The 21,763-nt window shown below is 39.9% G+C and overlaps 1 protein-coding gene across 2 annotated transcripts in view; it reads right to left on the bottom strand.

Moving 5' to 3' along the window:
• Positions 1 to 21,763, bottom strand: part of UNC79 (unc-79 homolog, NALCN channel complex subunit) — a 107,341-nt gene that overhangs the window by 58,717 nt on the left and 26,861 nt on the right. For both annotated transcript variants that reach the window (XM_066188712.1, XM_066188711.1), the window contains 16 exons: positions 21,251 to 21,480; positions 20,751 to 20,922; positions 17,492 to 17,722; positions 15,552 to 15,742; positions 14,589 to 14,712; positions 13,136 to 13,276; positions 11,601 to 11,822; positions 10,741 to 10,968; positions 9,213 to 9,354; positions 8,740 to 8,819; positions 8,507 to 8,655; positions 7,734 to 7,891; positions 7,240 to 7,421; positions 5,758 to 5,959; positions 3,976 to 4,155; positions 2,846 to 2,911 (listed from right to left, as the gene is read on the bottom strand). In XM_066188712.1, the coding sequence (XP_066044809.1) occupies positions 2,846 to 2,911; positions 3,976 to 4,155; positions 5,758 to 5,959; positions 7,240 to 7,421; positions 7,734 to 7,891; positions 8,507 to 8,655; positions 8,740 to 8,819; positions 9,213 to 9,354; positions 10,741 to 10,968; positions 11,601 to 11,822; positions 13,136 to 13,276; positions 14,589 to 14,712; positions 15,552 to 15,742; positions 17,492 to 17,722; positions 20,751 to 20,922; positions 21,251 to 21,480 (2,698 nt within the window). The remainder of the gene's footprint in view (positions 1 to 2,845; positions 2,912 to 3,975; positions 4,156 to 5,757; positions 5,960 to 7,239; positions 7,422 to 7,733; positions 7,892 to 8,506; positions 8,656 to 8,739; positions 8,820 to 9,212; positions 9,355 to 10,740; positions 10,969 to 11,600; positions 11,823 to 13,135; positions 13,277 to 14,588; positions 14,713 to 15,551; positions 15,743 to 17,491; positions 17,723 to 20,750; positions 20,923 to 21,250; positions 21,481 to 21,763) is intronic.

Raw genomic sequence — 21,763 nt, 5'->3', positions numbered from 1 at the left:
AGAAAAACATTCTCAGAAGTATTTCAAAAATGTACACAGACAGTAATCTTAGCTTCATGGACACAAACTGAGAAATAATCTTATATTCTTATATAATATTACAACCCAGGTTAAAATTTTCCATGGAATTATATCATAAAGACACAATTTTCATGAGGATGATATCTGACTGTATTATTCAGCCCTACTGATTTTCATCTTTATAACATGTTGTGAGATTTTTCAATAAAATAAAGGAGATAAGATGAAATGAATGAAAAGATCATTGGGCTCTAAATAAATACTGGTTCTCCAAATAGAATTCAAAGAGTAATTAATCTGAAGAGATTAAACCATTTTATTTTCACTTGCTGAACAATATAATTTAGAAGCTCAGTGATAAAATGTTCAATTGTGACAGTGTTTTATAACTCTAACACTAGCTAACAGATACTTTCCAGGACTTTTCCTGACATTTTCCTTTTCCAGAAATATTACTACACTTTCTGATGCATTAAAGATCTCATTTCTCATACTTCACCCTCAGGGAAAACCATACAGCAGGATAGAGTGAACAGAGCTTTACCCTGATTAGTTTGTTATAGCTCTACTAAGGATCAAGTCTATGGAATGTCAGTCACCTCGGTTTTATTTCTGATGTAGGAAGCTGCAAAAAAACAGAAATGGAGAACTACATGTTTAAAACTACAAAAACTGTACAATCCAGTTTAATCAATAGATCTTCAGAGTCTGGAAAACTGCTGCTGCTGTCTGGAATGAGTCTTAGGTTATTTCAAGCCCAAACTAAACATTCATTTCATCAACACAAGATACAGGGTATCCTGTTATTACATGAGGCTGTTTAGATCCAAGCTAGGAATGTCAAACCAAGACAGCTCTGTCTTTACATTGGCTAAGGTAGCTTTTATCCCTTAAAATTAATGTGCATTTGTATGTGCCTATACAAGGTATATAGATATAAACACATATCCTCCCCAACCCTCATCTCAATCTTCTCACATCACCAAACACACAGACAGGCAGGTAATACACAGCCTCCATGTCTGAATTCAATCGAGCCTTACCTCCAAAGATTCATTTCTTTATTCATGTGCCACTTATATCAGACTCCTTTACCTTCAAAGTACTTTAAGGTATATCACAATGTAACATAAAGCATCAGATCAGAATTACATCGTGCTTCATCACTCCAACCTATCAATGAAACTCTCTCACTGACTGTCCAGGATACTGTAGAGGACATTGGAACTAATAGTATGTATAGGAAAAAACAGTATATACAAATAGTATTCTGTATGGATGAAACACCAGGAACAAATGATTCTGGTGTTTAATCCATACAGAACGCACACTGAATTCAGCTTGCATTTGGACTGTGCAAGGATGCCTGTTTTAGATCTGGAAAGAACAGATGAGCATGAGAGCTAGTTTGTTCAAGGGCTAGGTATAAAATATGTGTTTTTCTACAACAGATGTACATCCTCCGTTCAGGAGTCAGTCAGCTCCTCAGCCAAATCAGATATGCTCAGTACTGCCAAAGCAGCGTTAAAAACTGAAACAAACCACAAAAAATAATTTTTTTACAAACATTTAAGCTTTTAGGGAGAAATAATAAATATTGGGCAGGAGAAAAGGGACCGTAATCAGTCTTCTAGTTCCCAAGTCATCTGTCATACTCTGAATCATATTATCGGAATTTTCTTGAGATCAGTAGTTACTAGCTACATTAAATATTTTACATACACATTTTTAGTGGAAACTTTGTTTTAACCTTAGGTGATGAACTACCTAAGCCTGGAAAGTAAAGTGTAGAAATACCAAAATACATATAATAAACCCACAATGGTTAACAATGCCTACTGTGAGGCTGACGCTTCTTATGCAACAAATTCCTTTAAACCCAGTATTTAGCAGGTGGTTGGTGCAATTAAATGAAGAACAATCATCCACTGATATACCTGTTTATTGCATCATTATATTACTTGTTCCCTCTGTGAGCCCGTGACAACCCACACATACGTTTATAAGGAACTGGTAGATTGCCAGCTCTCACTGGGCTAGCACAGCAGGGTTATATCCTGCTAACTCAGAAACTCCCCTATTTCATTTCACCGCTTAGTCAGCTCCCACAGTGACAAGGTACCTTCCTTTCAGCTGATCATCGAATAAGTTGATATATTTTGATTAGGAATTTGCATCTGTTGGAAGCATTCCCAGTCTTGAAGACAGAACATGAAAAGATCTGAATCTGACATCTTTTCACTTCCAAATTAGCAGTCTACACAGTGCTCAGAGCAATAACTGTCAGTAGCCGCAATTACTGAGAGATTACTTGGATCCTGCTGTGCTACCTATTCTACAGAAGCCTGGCAGAAGGGTGACATCTTCAGAAAATGTCAGTAAATACAAAATAAGGGATTTGAGATATCTATAAGCATGAAGAGGAGACAATATACAGTACTGACATGCAAAAGCATTCTGTCTGCTGTCGTTAAAACCTGAAGGACTCAAAGATCAGACTCAAAACAGGTGACCCATGGGGCCAGTCTAGCAAATATTTACTTGTGGGCAATCAAACACAGGAGGGTGAGGCACTGCTGGCATAGCTGACTGACTCTGAATAACCTTCTCCCAACTCCAACATCTTCTTTACAACTGGAGGCAGCTTTCAGTACAGATTGAGAGCAAAGCTTCAATTTACACTTCTGGGAACCGTGCTGAGAAGTGATTCACTCCGTCATTTAGACAACTTCCATCTTGTGTAAGTTTATCTCATGATTCAGCAAGAAAGTCAGAGTTAGAGACTTCCTGTTCCATCAAAACACACCTCCTTTGTCACACCCACCTGGTGTTTGCTCTGGTGTTCCTCCAAGCGCTGGTGCAGACTGCTCATGTCTGGTCAAGCTCACAGCTTTAAAAAAAAACAAGTGCAACTCTGTTTAATAAGGTAGCAGTGACATCTTACACATAGCATATATTCAGTGCTAACACACTGTTCGTTTACTCATGCACTGTTGTCAGGCAGTGAGTGTAACTGCTTGGAACATGTCACTTGTGTGCCCTACAGATTTTGTGCACCATGTTCGATAACTGTAATTTTCTCCATCATTTCATTTTGCTGGCACAAGAGTCAGCACACAGGAGTCCCTGTGCACCATCAGTAATTGGTCATGAAGGATTACCTAAGAAACTCAAAATATTTGAGGGGATTGTGCTGGAACGAATACATATTGAAGTGTTGGAAAGAAAACTACCTTTCAAGTTAATAGTTCACTAGCACCCAGGTTCAAAAGTTTTATCAGTTCCTATTATATGGGTAAGAGCAATGTGAGAGGTCAAATTTGAATATAAAGACTAATCTGTGTTTGCAAAATTCTGTAAATGAGAACAGGCAAGCTTTATTTTTGCTTGGAAAGGCATCTGCATGACATTCCATACAATCCTATGGTTTTCTAGCACCTAGGTCCTCCTGTAGAAGCTGGCAGGAAGGATGTGTTGTATGGACATTGTTTCCCTAACAACAGAATTTTGAATATATTCAAAAACTCATTTGAGACATTAACAGCTCTTTTTAAGATGTGTAGCATATGCTGCATGCACTGACTAATAATTATAATTAAAAATTATAATTAATAGATACATTAGTGATAGAGGAATTTTTCTGTAAAATCTGTATCTATTTAAGACAAAATTACTGCATATTAGCCATAAACAAAAGTTAAGATCTAGAAAAGATGAACTAATCTTGGAGCATCTTATTCTGGCATTTTAAACAGACACATCTCGACACAATGTCTATGTTCTTTATGAAACTCACTAACTTGTCATTATCTGAGTAACGCCCAAAGCAGTCAGAAACCTAAATTTGCCATCCCAATTGGAAAAATATTGACAACTCCAATGTGCACCCATCAACAGCATATGATCCTGGGGGAGAAGACGCAGGTGAGTCACAAAAACAAACGGATACTCAACGGATTTTGGTGGTTAATGTTTCTGGGAGGGAGAGCGCTCTCTTGGACTCGGCGGGGCCCTTGACGCTGTCCCTCAGGGAGCGCACGCTCTTCTGGCGGTTCCGCGCAAAACGAGCCCTCTTGATCTTCCACATGGCCGCGTCACTCAGGTTGGCCACATTTGTCCGGACTGCAGTGATAGCTTTGCAAATGCAATGGACCAAGTTAGGACTCATTCCACAGCATAGGGAGCCAAGTGCCAAACGCAATTGGGCCCTGGGTACCACTCAAGCCAAGAAAGTTTCAAATGGAGCCCATGGGGCCCATCTGCAAGGTACTCAATTGCATGCTCTCATTCTGAAAACTATAAAACCCCAAAAGGCATAACTGTGTTAAAAATTATGCTGCTACTTGGTCAAAAAAACAGATTCTTGAAAACAAAAACTGAATTGCAGGCTAAGAGAATAAGAGGTACCCCTATTTAAAAAGGCAGAAATCTCACCAATATGGAACCCATTTAGTGCACTCACACCTAACCATAGCCTCTAGTTTTTGCCTTACTAATCTCCTGTTCTGCCTGCACCTACCATCCTGATTCTGAACTCAAAAAACCTGTGAGTGTTAATTATGGAGTTACAGTGGTGTTATCAGCAGTATCACTGCATGTCTTCATGAGATCACCACTACTTGTCTATGCTCATATGTATAGTGCACTGGGACCCTTTGAGTTTAATCATTGGAGTGACTGAAGTCAGTGAGCCCATCCTTTGCATCATCCATCTCTTTGAAATGGCAAAGAGAAAGGTTAAAAAGAAATCTGAAAATTATCTTCTGCTAATTTTAAATCACGCCAAAATATTCCTATTTAAAGATATTGCCCTACATTTATAGTCAGAGGTGTTAGAAACTAGTACCAAGACTCCTTCCTCAGGCCATAGCAGCAGTTCCCAGCATTGGGTAAAGCTACTCACATATGGAGAAGAAAATACCTTTGCAAATCCACCCCTCACCTGTGGAGCAGCTCCTAGACTTTTTTTGGCACTGGGCTCCATGCAAAAGTAGAAGGAAGCATTAGACTGCTGAGGGAACATGCATTGTTCAAACAGCTGTTCCCATCTCCTCCAGGAAAATCAAATGGAAATAGATCTGACTCATGGGCCACCACTTGGGTTAGGAAGTTTTCAATTATTCAGCATTCTAAAAAATTATGCATTAATGAATTTTAGCACCTCTCTTGTGAAAGGAAGGAGATTTGGTGTCTCATCAAGAAACCAAGTATGAAGAGGACAAACATTTAAAAACATTTTTTCACTGCAAAAATAGTTAACTGAGCACTGGCCCTAGGAGTCTATGTATCTCCCATTATGTGCTTCATACATTAGGGCTTTTTTGAGGGTCATGAAATTCCTAGGGCTGACTTTGTACAGACCACCACAGGACAGGGTTGGGCATGATCTGGGACATGGAGAATGGCAAATCTGACAGCACTAGAACTTCTACAGTGGAACAAGTGGGTTAATGCAGGTTGCAGGTGATCACAGAACCAGACCACAATTCAACCAAGGCTGGCAATGACATGCTAGTGAGAGCAAAACACAACACCCAAAGGTGCAACAGAATACAGCCTAATCTGTATTCAGGAAGTAAAAAATGCTTACTTCAATTTATTTTATTTTGGCCCAAAAGATTACTTAATTTCAGAGAATTTATACATGTGAGACCTGCAACTCTCTCAGACTCTTGCAGGCAGCTAAAATTCCAGAAGCTGATAAAAAGTGATCAGATTGATTTGAATTCTGCTTACTTGTTGGGAAAGGAAATTCTTTGTTGCAGTCCAGATGAAGCTGTGCCTCCAAAGACAGGGTCTCAAAGCGATTCACAAAGAACTCCCAGCTCAAAGCTGGGATATCTGCTTTTAGAAAATGAAGTAGCAAAAGCTTACTAAGAATTGTGGGCCTATCCTTGACAACTGTGTCAAACTGGAAATCAAGGCAGAGGCAGAGACCCTATAGAGGGAAACAAAGAAAACAACACGTAACTGAGACATGAGATCTTTTAAGGATTTTTTAAAGCAAAGGGAGGTCAAAGCTCATAACTTCTCCTGTCAGTTAGTGCAGGGCCAAGGTTTAGCTCCTTTTTGCTACCAAGTCCTTTAAATCAGAACTAATGCTACTGATATCAAAGGGAAAGTAAGGTAACTAAAGTGATAAATAAGCATCATATTTTGAATGTAGAATTTTCTAAGATTTTGAGTAATACAAAGGTACAGGAAAAATTCTATCCTGCTGCTTATTTGGTACACAATATCTAAGTACTTTGCTCATACTCCCCATGTGAGAAAAACCTTTCATTTAGGTAACAGAATCAAGCCATTAATTACAAAAAGAATTAATCACCAAGGCTAAAGAGGGGAAGATTACATTGTGAAGTGTAGCAGAGGCACTTGGCCTCAAAATTCTTCTGTACATTATCCACACTAGAACTTTGTCTGTAGTGTCAAGATTAAAGTTTGAAAAAAAGCCCACATATTGAATATGAAAGCGAAGTACACTGGTCTCACTGAACCCAAGCTCAGTAACAGTGTCACTGAACTTAAGTTCCCTGGAAACTATTTTGAAAAGGTACCAAATGGAGTTAAACTAGCAAATATTAACAGCTTTTTTTAGGCAGTAACCCTGAACCCTTAAAAATACATATTTATTCTATTCTCCAGAGAACTAGAATGGAATTGTTCTATAAGGTTTATTTTTTTTATCTTGCTTTTCCTGCTTACGTACCTGTTTAGATTTAATCATGTGAATCCTGACTGTCAGGCCCTCTCACATTCATAAAATTACATAGCTAAGTAAATCTTGAAAAGATCAAGACCATGTTTGGTTGTGCTCAAATATATTTTCACACTGTGAGCTCATCAGGGTTTTATAGGACTTAGAAATGTATTTTTTTAATTGAAAAATACGTAATTATTTTCAAATAATAAAAAATCAATTTACATTTTTCTACAACAGCAGTTCAAACACAATAGTAATCCACTGCAGTCATTAAAGTATTTATGGTTGGACTTGATCTTAAAAATTATTTTTTCCAATGTAAATAGTTCGATGATTCTAAGTTGGGGGTTGGGCAGTATCATTTCCCTCGGCTATTCTGTGCATCTATCAAGCTCCAAGACCAATAATGCTTGCCTAAAGAGGTATTAGCAGTGACTGTGATGTTGTACATCTGAGCTCCAGGTGAAAAGCCAGTTTCCCACTGGAATGTATTTTTTCCCATGCAGCGCACCCACCTGTAAAGCTGGCCTCTTTATGGTGTCAAGTAATAGTCCAGCTCTTGTAGCCACTGCTGGGTTGACATCTTCCACAGCAGTCAGGAAACAGCAGAATGCATGAGCCAAAGAGTACTTCAGTAGGTGGTTTTTTGTCACAGAGTGAATATCCAAAAATCTGCACAACACAGCCACTTTCTCAACTGTAGCAGCAAGACAAGAAGCATATTCATTTAGGCAGTGGTTTATGTACTGATTAATACACATTTCCTAGAAATATGCACAGCTGAGAAAGAAAAAATGAAAAATAGCTAGAAAGAGTTGAAAATTTGATTCTTACTGTCCAAAATGTCTCATCTTCTCCTCTATTTTACTGTACACTGTTGTGCCATAGTTTAGCACCAAACTATCTCCAAAACTCTCCAAAGCAGCATTATATGTCTCCTCAGTTACTGCAGAGAAAGCTCTACTTCTTCAGAGAAGAAATAAAGAGAGAGTACATTTCTCAGGCCTACCTGCTTCAAATCTCATCTTCCAGTCTTTACTGTTGAAATTGCTGTTTATGATTGTCCAGAAAATGTCAGCTCCATGAGGAAGTGAAAGTGCATGAAGAAGAAGTGGGACTGCCAGGGAAGAAAGCTGAGAGAACTCAGACTTCACAACTCCCCATAAGCTGGCAAGACAAAAGAGAGCAAGCCTGCTTATAAAGACACTCCCTTGATATCATTTCCTTTAAATGTAAAGAACTTTCCAGGAAAATATTTATGAGCCATGCTGGGCATTTATGTGAATACTATGGAGTGGATTGCAATAAAAACAGAGTAGGAAAACAGAGCGTCCTGGGGTGACTTTATGATGCTGAATTGTATCCCCATTCATCTGTTTAGCCCAGAAATATGTTTTCCACCTTTAAAACTGGATCTGAGAGTGAAGGTGGAGAGAAGGAGAAGCAGTGGAATGTCTGAACTGGTAGTATTCAAAACACAGAGATAAGAGCTTCATCTTTCCTTCTCACAGGCTGTGTTGTCTGCAGCACAGACAGCAAGACAGAGCTCTCCTTTGCTTTTAGTTAGGTTTTAGCCAGCTGAGGCAGAGAACTTCCCCGGACTGTGGCTCTTTTTATTGGAACTGATCAGCCCTGCTCTGGACTGAGAACCCAGAAAAACAACAGGAGCTCACACTCTTGTTAATTTTCCATAGTAAACTTGCAAATTCTTTGATGCTAACAAGAAGTGTATACCTGGAGAACCAACCAAGTATGAAGACAAAATGTGCAATAAAAACCCACCTTGCAATCAACATGTGATCTTGAATATAGGCAAGAAATTGTGGATGGTCCTTTCTTGCTATATACAGGCATTCCCCATGAAGACACAGGATCTTCAGACAATTCAGCATGTTAAAAAGAATGTCTGGCTCTTCAAACCTTGACATTTCCTGTGTAAACAGATGTTCCTCTCTCAACACAATGACACCTCTTTGCCAAGAATACAAACTAAACTAACAAGTAAAAAATGTTACCTGCAATATAGTGTATATGAGCTTCAAGGTAACTGGAAGTTGCTGATAACAAAACTTTCTTTCTGTGTCATTCTTTATTGCTGTTAAAAATGTAAGTTACAGCCAATATTAAAATTCTTTTATCTATGAATTCAATATGAAACTAAAGAATGCTAAGGTGATGAGAGAGAAATTAATTCTAGGTACAGTAACACTGCAGGCAGTAAAGTTAGCATAGCATGGAATGTAGCATCTAATTGTTTTCCTACTTTATGTGTTCAAAAAGTCAAGACTTCTTTTAACACTTTTGGGAGACAGTCACACTGTCTATCAACTTATTTACAGCCTATTCAGTTAAGAAAGAATTAAATGCATGATAAAAAAAGTGACTGTGCAGTGCTGGACTTAAGACTGCTTCAGAAATTTGTATTGTATATGAGCGTAAGCATTTCTTTTAAAGCCCTACTGCAATAACCTTTTCAGCTTCTACCTACCAGAATTTTCAGTGGTTTCTGTGTGATGTCCTGGGTTTTCTCCGTGCTTTGGTGCTGATTTGTCTTCCTCTTCTCCTTCAGTTCCTATAATAAACTCAGGTCTAGTATACAGAAGACTATCCTCGAGGTTATCTGTGGGCTCCTTTAAGAATATAATAAGTTAAATTCATTTCTTGACTTTACCTACACGAGGCCATATCCTGATGTCTAAGCTACATTTGGTGTGACAAACTGAGCTCAAATGAGGCAGACTTTGTTTAGTTCCATGTACATTTGTGAACTCAAATCACTGGCATACCTAGTATTTTGCATCAGCAAATGCATACTGACAAAAACAGTGTGTTTTAGACATTGCTTTAACAGAAATTGTATATCCATACTGGAGCCGAGGCAGATTCAAACAAAGGGGCAATACTCACCAAGTTTGTCATCCTTGCCTGAAAGGGGTAACAGACAGGAGCAGGGTGTTTCCTGCACTACTGTGGAGCTACAGGCTGAGGGGCAGGACCTACCTCAACCACTTTCACACTGAAAAATGTGAACTCCAGGCTGGAGTTACTTCTGCCTGTGGCAAGGAGCACAGGATTAAAGGCTCACATTGAGACACTGATGTTGTGAATTTCAGAGTGAATTCTGGAAGTGACCCAGCACCCAAAAGACTGCACTACTCACTAATTCTCAGTTAAGATGAGAATCTGTACTGGAGGAGCATGAGATGATTTTTGTTGCACAGGTTATTGAATACCATGTGCAAAATACTTACTTCTAGCACACATATCTAATGAAATTCTGAAAATTTGACACCTAAAAAGGCATCATTATTCCCTTCACTGAAGGAAAAAAGCTAATAAAAATCTGCTACTAACACACCACAGCAAATGAAAATCAGAATAAACAGAATGATGCCTTCTTCCCAACTACCAGATGGAACAGTTAAATCTAATGGACATCCAGCTTAAAATAAATTCTTCAGACCACCACCACAGGAAATGCTCCAATTCTTCTTCAAAGCTACAGAGAACTTTAATGATGACTAGTGACTGAAGAGTATGTATCTGGGTCTGATAAAGTTGGATACTCAGCCTGAAGTAAATTCAGCTTTCCCACAGTGCTCAGCATTTCAAACAGTGAAGCTCCAGCTAAGGCTTGCTCACTTGACAACTGATTCACTCTAAACTGTTAATCATTTCAAATTATCCACTCTTTGCTTTTAACAGAAGATAAGTATTAACACTTCACATTTTATTTGGGACACAGTAGAATTGCAGTGATGCACTTCCAAAGTGAAATAGCACTTCAGTGTTCATGGGGTAAGAGTTCATGGTGGATGAATATTGCCATCTTCCCTGGGTTCTTTGAATCCATTCAAACTTAGGAAACTTTACAGTTCCATGGGATTTTGCTTGAACCCCCTGAATCCTTCAAGCCAAAAGTCAGTGCAGCTCTGCTGTCCTGAGCAAAATGGAATGAGAATAGTGAAGGATTTTCAGAACACAAATCATACAGACCCTTTTCCTGCTCTACTTACCACAAGCCTGATTTCTTCCTTTGGAGCAAGCTGTTCCAGCAGCTCAAAACCCAGCTGGTAACACAGAATGCTGGACTGGCAGAGACCACATTCAACTGCTTTTTCATCTTTCTGACAGGTGTGAGAACCACCCCAGGGTGCCTGAAACACATTGGTTATGATGGATATTATATCTTTTGAGATGCTGTTCTCTAAGCCCAAAGTGACACCATCATCCTGGAGTTCCATCTGAAAGAAAGGGAAAAGAGTAAGGATTTATTATTCATTTAAAAGGCAGAGTACCAACTGTCTGCCTCTTCCTACATTTCTGGTAGTTATATATTACACTACTGGGAAGAATCCGAGATAAACTGTAACTCAGAATTTTAAATTGCCACTGGTGTTAAGGCCCAAGCTCAAACAGCTGGAGTAAATAGACAATTTCAAGCACAGAATCCATTAATTTTACCTGGAAACCGTCATCCAAAATACTTGTCCTTGGATTCAAAATGTAGAAACGTAGCTATCCAAAAATCATGTGTCTAACCTAAGCTTATCAACAAATCTCTGCCTCTAGTCTGTAAAAATAAACAAAACTCCAAGGAAAAGTTCCTTTCACTAGCGCCAGGTTAGTATCTAACCTGAACATGGAGGTACCTAACTTCTTTGAACAGGAACCTATAACTTCTATAGAGATAAAGACTGATGACAGCTGTACTGGGATTTAAATGCCTTACACCTCATGCCAGGCCCTTGGCAAAAAGCGAATCGATACAGGATCAAAAGACTCAATGTCAGGCCCTAAGCAGAAAGAGGAGAGCCAAAAGTGACTACAGAACTTCAACGTTCCTTGCATGTGGATGTTTTTCTTCTGCAAGTACCTGCTTCAGAATTAGATCAAACATCAGAATGAAGCAATTAAGATTCATTTCCTCATCTTCACACTCAAAATCAATTGTTTTTTCACCAGGATGTCCAAAATTCTTGAAAGGGCTGTGAAAAGGACTACGTATTGGACTCCGAAATGGGCTCTGGAAGGGGCTTGGGAAAGGACTCAGCATGTTGTGCTGAACTCTGCGCCCAGGGTCAGAAGCAACGCTTACCTGAAAACATAAAAAAAACATGTCCAAATGACTGTTAGACATTTAAGCAATCTCATTCAATATGAAAATGCCAAAAATAGCAAGAACTCTGACAGCCTTGCCACTCCCTTCTGTAGCTTTTGTGCAAAATATACAGGTGTCCCTTAACACCACCGAACGATAAGATACAAGGGAAGTACAGGAACCATATCGTGCCCAGATGTATACATTCTCTTAAGCTAAGTGGCTGACATCCATTATGTTACTTCTGCTAAGGAGAATTTCAACACCAAAAACCAAACTGAGAATTGGTGCAGGCAGTAAAGCAGCCATAAGGTTACAATGATCTGCTCCATAATCCATGGACACTGACTTTAATAGCAGGAGGCTAATAAAGGAGCTCACCTCAAGAGCACTTTGTTAACTAAGGCTGTACCAAGGATCCAGGTAGCTGGAAATGAACTAGACACAATGGCAATAAGCTGTGTATGTCTGCACTGATTTATGCCCACACCACAGTAGGCCATCTAAAACACCCTGAGAACTTCTAGGCATTGCACGGAGAGACACACTTAGATGACACATGTAGTCTATTTTCAGGCCAGCTATGGTCTGAAAGACCAGACAGTAAGTTTGTCCATTTCTTCTGCTTAGTTTAGAAGTAATCATGGGCTAAGTGTGGCAGTGCTCTCTGCAGAGCTACATCAGAAGACCAGAAGACCACATGTAAGGAATCATCAACTGCCTAGATGCTGTATTTCCTTAAATCTAAAGAACCAGGTCTTGCAAACAACCTTGCTCCTGGTGTACTTGAAGCACTTCATCCTAACTACACGGAAGTTAAGTCACATCAGACCAAGTGTTGTGCCTACAGATTTGTACATGTTTTCTTCTAGACCATAAGCCTTTGATAGACAACTTTAGATCAAATTCTGCATTTCTTGTGTTTGGGACAAAAAATGCAGAGAACTAGAAATAAATTCTGCTCTCTCAGAGAGAGAACACACCCAGGCATACCAAATTCATGCCAGAATACAAAAGGTCATTCTGGATGACCAGTTGTCCATAACAATTTGTTCCTGATGGTTATCAATAGAAGGTTCAAAGAATAAAAAAGGTTGGAATAGATACCAAGTTCCTACCTGTATTATCTCTAACTTTTATATGATAGAGTGATATTAATTGAAGTCATGCTGAATTTCCTTTCATTTTCAAAATGTCTAGTGTTTTCAATCAAATTTTGCCATAATGAAAGCAGATTTTTTTTCTTCATGTGGACTCTATTAGGAAGACTGTTATAAGCAAAAAAATTAAGTGGGATAAATAACAGTTACCCTTCGAGCTGCAAGATTTCCTGCCAGTTCACTGACCCTTGATTTTCTTTGATTTGCTAATTCTTTTACAGAATTAACTCCATCAGAAAACATGCTGATTAGTAACTGAAGAGGAACAACAATGTCTAGTTCAGACAACACCTGAGGAAACACAATAAATAAGAAAGCGTGAGTTTCAAGTTGGATCATAAACGCCAGCTACTTTATATGCATTTTTGTAAACATGTAACATATGTGTACCGTTTTTGTAACATACGTAACATATCTGTAACATATACCTCAGTTCAGCAAGTTCTATGCATTTAAATTTGGGATTCAATGAGGTGAAGTGCAAGCTTAGATTTCTGTTAGAATCAGGGCAAAATAAAACAGGCGTTTTCAAAATATTTGCTGGCATCCACTTGGTGCGCCTTAAGATCAGTTTTATGCACAAACACACAGGGATGTGAGGTTATTCCACAAAAATATTTCTGTAAAGCAGAAGTATTACCAAGACTTGAATGAATAACTATTTATTTATCTACTATTACCTAAAACTGAATTCCTTTTTTTGTTCTAAGAATCTGGACAGAATGGTAGCCAACAGGTGTCAACGTAGTGACAGGATTGTTAATTGCACATCACTTAGAGAACATTCAGCATTTATTATGCCACCGAGACTCAGACAAATAAAAGCTCATTTGTACTTGTCATTAAGTGTTATTAATTCAAGAAAAATCTAAAAAATCATGCTTTACTTGAAAACTCTGTATATCTGAAAATTGAAATTACAGTCAGGTATATTGGTCTTTGCAGAGGCTTATTTAAAATAACCCTCAGAAGAAAAGAAGAAATAATGAAAAGTACAGGTATTATTCTGAGGTGCTGTGGAAAATTTTATATCCTTTTTGAATTCATTGCCCTCAGCTGACATGATTATCCTTGTAGCTTTTAATATGAACATTGGGTGAATGCCAGTTTTGTGGGCAAATATAGCACAAAAAGGGCCAGAGCAGCAGAAAGCTTGGTGGGTACAGAGCTAGTCTAATCCAGCTCTTCATATGCAGAAACAACTACAGCTGTTTCTGGAGTCTGGTATTTATTTTGGAATCTACAGACCAATTTCTGTGGAGACTAAAAAGTAATGCTGTAAAAAAGTCAGCAAACTGAATGGCCCTAAAGACTCAATTGACAAAGGTTAAAAAAATTCCAAGGCTTCCATTTTTAAAGAATCAGTAAATCATATAGGTTAGAAAAGACCCCCAGATTTACTGAGTGCAACCTTTGACTGATCCCCACCTTGTCAACTAGGTTATTGCTCATGATGGGTTAGCAACACACAGGGTCTGTCTACCAACTATTCTTATATTGGAGCAAAGCAAAGGGCAGAAAGGGTACATCAACTTTGGAAAAGCAGATTCTTTTTCAAAATTATCAGCTGTTTCAGCATGACTTGTCCAGTCAGAACACTTACATGCAGCCAAAGCAACGCCTGCTCTTGCACAGATGATGGATACCCTGTGAATCGACAGCTAATAAAGCCGAACATCTCCTCCAAGGAGAAAGGGAGAGGACAAAGCTCAGTGTCAAACATTTTGCTGAAAAATAGAACAAAAATGTAGCATCACTGAGTTAGTATGGCATACACTGTGTGAGACAGAACAGAAAACTGGTAGAAAGCTGATCTTGCAGCCTCACCCTCCAAGGGAGCTGAGTTGGCTGCTGATACCACCTGTCCTGGCTATACAAAGACATCTCTGAATTTGGTGATGCACCTTAACAACTGACATCACATATGTCCAGTTTCATTCGATAGCAATAAGTTTTCCAACATCCAATGCAAAAATTGAAAAACTTCTCATCTCACTAGTCCATTATTCCACTTTTGCACTAAAAAAAGTTTAGAGCAATACCTACAAATATGAACTTACAGTCAGTTTCAGAGCCTTGTCATCACTTAAAAGGCAATGTGAAGTTTTACTGTCAAAGTCATAAACCGGACATAAAATTATGACTCCATCACCATTCTTATTGTGGTGTTTCCTTTGCTCAATAGGGAAAGATATCAGCTAAACAAATACATCAATGCCAGCTCTACTAATCCCTGCCATTTCTCATCAACTGGACAGGAGGAGAAAGATGGTCCTTCCAACATGCTGCAGGAAGCACACTAAAAATGTGCCTTGCTCACACCAAAGAAGCATCCATCTAGTTGGCTCTTGATACAAAGATGTCAGAAGCAATAAAAGAAAAATTTCCCAAAGCTTAAATACTTTAGTCCAAACCCAAGGTATAAAAACAAATCTGAAGCATTCACTCACTACTTTCTATTGCACACATAGGCATTTTTATTAGTTGTCACCATCTCACAACGTTAAAACCTTCAACAAACATATGCAAAGCCAGAATGATTCCAACATATGGAATCCATACATACCTAAGCACTTCCCGAAACTCTTTCAGTTGGTTATTGGGCACTTCCGTCCTTATAGCCTCCAACCATTCTGGCATGATACACTCCCACACCGACTGGTTTATCACGTTGTATGGAATCAAGCAAAGGATTCGATTCAGACCTTCTTTTAATTGGGTTACAGCACTACAGGATTTGTCCCAGTATCCACCAACCTGTGGGTATTTCCAAGAATTATACTGATGAACAACATTTCTAGTCCCTGTAACATGCTCAGTATCACAAATTTGTGTTGCAGCCAAAAAATTTTTGGAGGTGATCATTAATACCTTCAAGGCAGAATTTAGAATTCAGCCATGAAGCTGCATAGTTTTTTTCTTTCATTTGACTGACAATACACAATGGCATTGTCCAAGACTTAAATGACATTCGCTCACTTCCAGGCCATGATTCAGTGTATTACTATTTACAGTTCTCAAAAAGGCACAGATTTATTTGGTCAAATTTACACCATCAATCTTTTGCTCTGGGCAACTTGTTACAGTGTTGGGTCTTTGTTTTGAAAAACTTGGTGACTGTACAAGGTGTTCTTTCATGGGAGTTTGTTTAGGGTTTTTTTTGAAGAAAGGTTCTAAGTGATGGAAGCAAAAAAATATGCTTCTAAGTACATAAGTAATTGGCATACAGAGATTAATTATTCTGACTGACCTCGGCTCACATCTGCTGTTCCTGACTAATGGCTCTAGAGACGCCTGCTGTTTTGGCAGCAATTACTGGTAATCTCAGCCAGCAAACTATTTTTCCTCAATTTATCACAGCTAATTTCATGGCTATTTGTCTAGTGAAGCCTTGCAAATCTGGCAAGTTTTTGGTCTAGTCTTAAGTGTTGCAGTAGGGGGTAACAAAACTCAAAAGAGGGGTTGGATCCAAGAAAAAAATCTGTAAGAGATTATAGCATGAGGCTGAGTTCTTCCTTTTCCCTTTAACCTCAAGGCCATGGTCTCTTTCGTTCAGTTTCTAACATTTGAAGCATCCATCCACCTCTCAAACTGCCTCAGCAGGAGGCAATCCTCCCACAGCCAGGTGTACCTTACAGTAAGGGTTCAGAGTAAAACACACATCTGTGCTGGTCTGCACACGCACAGCAAATCCCATACATTATGTCATGAAAAACCACGGACGTACAGTTCATAGCTGATGATGTAACACATCACACTAAGTCTTTACGGCCCTTCCAAGTCTAGCCACTTAATTTTAGGAAACAAGTCCAACATGTCCTCTGGACATTTTACATGAGAGACTCAGAATAAGACAGTCTTTAAAAAGCATGACTAAGTGGTGGGTTCTGCTTCAGAACTAATGGACAGCAAGAATGACTCTTTCTAGATGAGGCTGCACCAATGGTTGCACTTAGGCACCCTGGATAACCTTCCAGGTAAATCTCTCTCCATCAGCAACAAGCAAACCATGTCAGACTAGGATCTTGACTGAGTCACTCAAATTAGGTCTCTGAAGTTAGCATCTGTATTTCTAGTGCTCCCTTCAGTTGCAACTGTGTGATTTCATAAACCTTAATTCGCAGCTGCAGAGATGAAGTATGCAAAGAGCAAAGAAACATCACTACAGGACAGGCTTACATCTGGGAGCAGGCAAATGACACCTTTAGGAAAGACAAGTTTGGGTACTTCAGCAGCGTAATTAAAATGTGCAGCCATCAAAAATGTAGGGTATCTTTCAATACCTGTAATATTCTTCCAACCTTCCTTCACATTAGTGTAAATAATACCTACTTTCTAACATAGTAAAACTAAAAATGCTATGAAAAGGAAAAATTCCCAAATTCCACTGCTCCCTCTACCACTGAGATTTCTTTGTCTTGTCAGAGCTGGGAAAGAAAAGGTGATTTTACTTAAGACCTTAATCTTTGTAGCAAATAAGGAAGTCTTCAGATAAACTGTTCTTACCCTGGCAAACTCCATTGGCTTAGGAAGGAGGCACATAACCATGACATCAAACCGGACATCACAAACAGTCTTCAACCACTTAGTAACAAACTGGGGCTTCAGCTTTTCAACCAGGCTACCAACTTCATCATCCATCATGTAAGCTGTAGAGTGAAACCACTGGAACACCATGCTAACCAGCCTTGCTAAACTCTCCGTGGGTGTATTTTCACTGGGAGTGCAAAGGCTCACCTGGAAGAGAGAAACACAAACCAACCTTCATTTCTAGAATTAAAGGTGGGAATTTTTTTGTCTACTATACCTTGCACATTCTCGGAGTTATGAGGATGCAGATTACATAGGAGACAAATGAGATGACCAGTTTTAGGTAGAGGTTGGTACAGGACAATTGACAAAAAATTTCATAACCAGGAAATAACAATAAAAGAAAAAAAAACCCCAGGCACTGATTATTTTTTTTTTTTGTTTACTTTCAACACTGAAAAAAATCAGTATAGAGTGCTTTGACAAACTTTTCGGTTTAAACTTACTTTTTAAATTAAATTACTTTCAATTTCAGAAGGTACAGTAACACCTAGTAAAATATATGATATACATACACACACATATATACCAGATAAAAAGACAAGTCAAATCAAGAACTTCAAAAATTCTGAAAGAAAACGCCTACCTAATGTAATAAGTGATCTTTACTTTGCAAAAAGATTCCAATCTTGAATTTTTGTCCTCATTTGGGGTATGAATATGAGTTTTAAGCCCTCAGAAATTCCCACATTATGATTAACATTCTTCTCCCCTTCTCCAAATTCTCTAAAATGATACCTGGACTGTAAAACTGCCACAAATCTGAAACCAAGTTTCTACCCCAGTTCACAGGCCAGCACACTGCTAAGCTCTTAATTACATGATGTTGGAGCTCTTGGTATCCTCTGGGGACAGGAGACAAAGTTTCAAGTCAGGCTGCTGCTCTGAATGCAAAGAATGGATGACAAGAGAATTTAGAAGCTCCTTTAACGACCTATCAGCTATTCATTTCATTTTCTAGTGAAAGCTGCACTCTCAGCACTTGGCAGCCTGAAACTGGTGACCACTGCCTTGCAGCAAGTGAACAACAGAGAAGTGTTTGTGTCGTATCTGGAGAAAGAAATGACAGCTCTCCTTCCCAGAGAAACCAGAACCCATTTAACAAATGTTTTTCCTCCATCATTTTTTCTTGAGATGTGGCAGCTATCAACCCTCTTGCCAACTCAAAGTACAGTCTTCTACTTCAGGTTGAAGTTCAGGTGTTTGTTTCTTTGTGCTTGGCTCAGCTGAGCATTAACTCAAAGGCAGTATCAGCTGGCAGCCTCTTTAGTAGGAACTCTTGACCCCTATCCAATTTCTTCATGAAAGATAGTCCTTTTATGAAGGAAAACAGAAACCCGAGATTTCTCACAACCTGTGTGGTCATCTCTGTCAATACCCACTACAGAGAAACCCAGAGATTTCACAAGAATAGAATGGAGTCAGCGAGTTCTTCCTCCCTGATGCAGAAAGGTACACTTTGAATGTCAGGGGTGGGGCATGTACAGTGAAACATAACCTTTTCTGTTCGCACTTCAATTCTACCTCTGGAAATACAGACCTTCAGTCTTTATAAAACATTACTTGATACAGAACAGATGCACATGGCACAATAAAAAAAATTTAGAGATGTCTTTAATTCTAAAACAATGTTAAACAACAAAAGCCACAAGATGTCAGCAGAATATAAACTTTATTCATGTAGTACCTTGAAACTGCAGAGGAGCTTTTTTGGCACTATGGAATTCCACACCTACCACCCTGCCGTCCAGAGATCCTATCTCTGTTTAGATAATGGATGAGGGGTCCTGCTGTTTGTCCACCTGTCACTGGGTGACTGGAGAGCCTGAGAGGTAAGGCAAATTGGAAGGAGCCTGAGCAAGAGAATTCTCCTTAAGGAGAACTTCAAAATGCGGTTTCTGAGGATCTATCAGGCTGCAGCCTGGCCTGCTCATGAACTAGCCAGCAGCACTCCTGCTGTTTTGGAATAATCTCTGGTAGGTACTGTGGGGGTAGAACCAGCAGGGCTACATTCTGTCAAGCCACAGCAGTTGAATGGAGTACAATGACTGACTGTCCTGGTTTAGGCCAAATTTGTGAGGAAACCTCCAAAGGGGTCCCTCTAGAAAGCAGATTCAAGCGCCCCGTCCCCCAACTGGTTTGGGAAAAGATTTCCTTGGAGAAAAGCGGAAAAAGCCTGTTTATTTAACAAGCAAAACATTCACAAGCATAAAGAATGAATAATATTACACAATAAGACCTCTTGTTGTTCTGAAGAGATGGCAAATTCAGAAAGTCCTTGTCCTGGGGTGCAGCTCAGCTCGCTCAGTCTCTTATCAGCCCCTCCAGTGCTGGAAAATGCCACGTCCTGGGCCTTGGTGGGCCACAGGTGCGAGCTCCCTGTGTTTTTCTGGGTTTTCACTCCAGAGCAGGGCTGAACAGCTCCAAGAAAAAGAAAAGCCTCAGTCCGGGGAATGTCTCTGCCTCAGCTAGCTAAAAACTAACTCAAAGCAAAGGAGAGCTCTCTCTCGCTGCCCGTGCTGCAGACAACACACTCCGTGAGAAGGAATGTGGAGGAGTCAGTGCAGTGTCTGCAAACAAACTGCGGACTTCTTCTTTCCTCCCTTAGCTGTCAGAACCAGTCTGAAAGGTGCAGAACTTAATGTCCAGCATAAACAGAACAGACCACTAGGGGATACAAGCATAATAAAGTCACCCTAGAACACTGACACAACTTGATCAAGCTGGCTGCAGGAAGGAACAGCATCCCACTAAGAATCCTCCAGCCTATTCAGAGGTAAGAGAGAAAGCTCTGCTTCCAGAAAGTGATGTTGAAAGCTGGAAGGTGAAAACCGGATTTTTAGGGGACTGCCTTTTAAAGTTAAAATAATGGCACTCAATAGGGGCCACTTGTGAACAGAAGCTGATGACAAATACAAAATCAATTAAAAAATTGAGAGTGAATAATTCTGTTATATACTTTGTAGCAGACTCAGAGGCAGTCAGCATCTCCACCCAAACTAGTTATGAAATCTCCAAGTCTGACAGCTTCACAGGACAAAGTTTTGCTTACAAAACAGAGTAAGACTCCAACTAAAGCCAAAAAGTGAGGAAAAAAAATAAAAAGAGGTAAAACAGACTTCAGAAAGTAAAGGAGACACAACCAAGAAGAGAGAAGAAAGCAAGAATTTCTTACCAAGAACCATATTCCAAACTGGCTCAGGAGGCGTTGGTCATGCTTGTCATCATCTTTATTATCAAAGTCTGTGTTGTCCAGGGAGTGATGGGAAGAGGAGAGGCCCATCTGTCTCCTTCGGTTGAGTTCATGCTCCCTCTGCTCTGCATGAAACTCTGCTTCTTTCAGCAAGCTATAAAACAAGCTTGTGGTCAGTGAATTCACTTTTAGATACAGGTATCTAATCAAGAGGAACCAGACGTTAAGCCATATGATGTCATCCACTTTCCTGAAACTAAATAACATCAAATCCTAGGATTCCAGGCTGACTTCCTCATCAGGACAACACTCACACCTGAGCCATCCCCTGCTAAAGCAGCAGAAGTTCAGTGTCTGCTCTCAAATTATCCCGGTGAAACTAAAACCCACCTGCGCGAGATCCGCAGGCAGTATTTACACGACCGCCCGATCCCGCCTCACATACCGACGACTGACAAGGTGCACTGCACCACAAGCATTACCTGATCACAGCCTCCACAGTGCACACCAGCTCCTCGGCCCCGCACTCGCGGGTGTTGATGGGGGGCGGCGAGGTCTGGTACAGGTGTGTCTCGGCGGCCGCGCCCACCTCGCTGCTGTGGTGGTTGGAGTGGCACCTCTTGCAGTAGCGCACGGGCCTGTTGCCGTGGCGGCCGCAGCAGCCCGCCGAGAAGCACGTGACAACAGCTCTTCTGACGTGGGAGCTGCAGTTCTGCAAAATAAAAAAGGGCTTATCAGGCCACAGGTATCAGGAAATGGAACCGGAAACAGGGATGAGGGTCAGCACTAGGGAGCTGGCTCAAGTGTCGGCAATTTCCAAAATCACTCTGCGTAAGCACAGCTGCGTGCAACCTCCTGATGCCAAACGTCACTGACCTTCCAGACAGATAAGCTCAGGACTAAATGCTGAGCCTGGACTTAAATGGCCCAGTTGCTCCTCTTCTGAAACACCAAACTGACATTTAAGTCATCAACCTCCTGACTCAGAGCAATCT

This window comes from Chamaea fasciata, unplaced genomic scaffold (assembly GCF_029207755.1).
Source record: "Chamaea fasciata isolate MVZ Bird 193981 ecotype frontalis unplaced genomic scaffold, bChaFas1.0.hap1 SCAF_7, whole genome shotgun sequence".
Lineage (NCBI taxonomy): Eukaryota > Metazoa > Chordata > Aves > Passeriformes > Sylviidae > Chamaea > Chamaea fasciata.
Note: the sequence above shows the minus strand (reverse complement) of the source record. Positions and strands in the feature narration are given on the sequence as shown.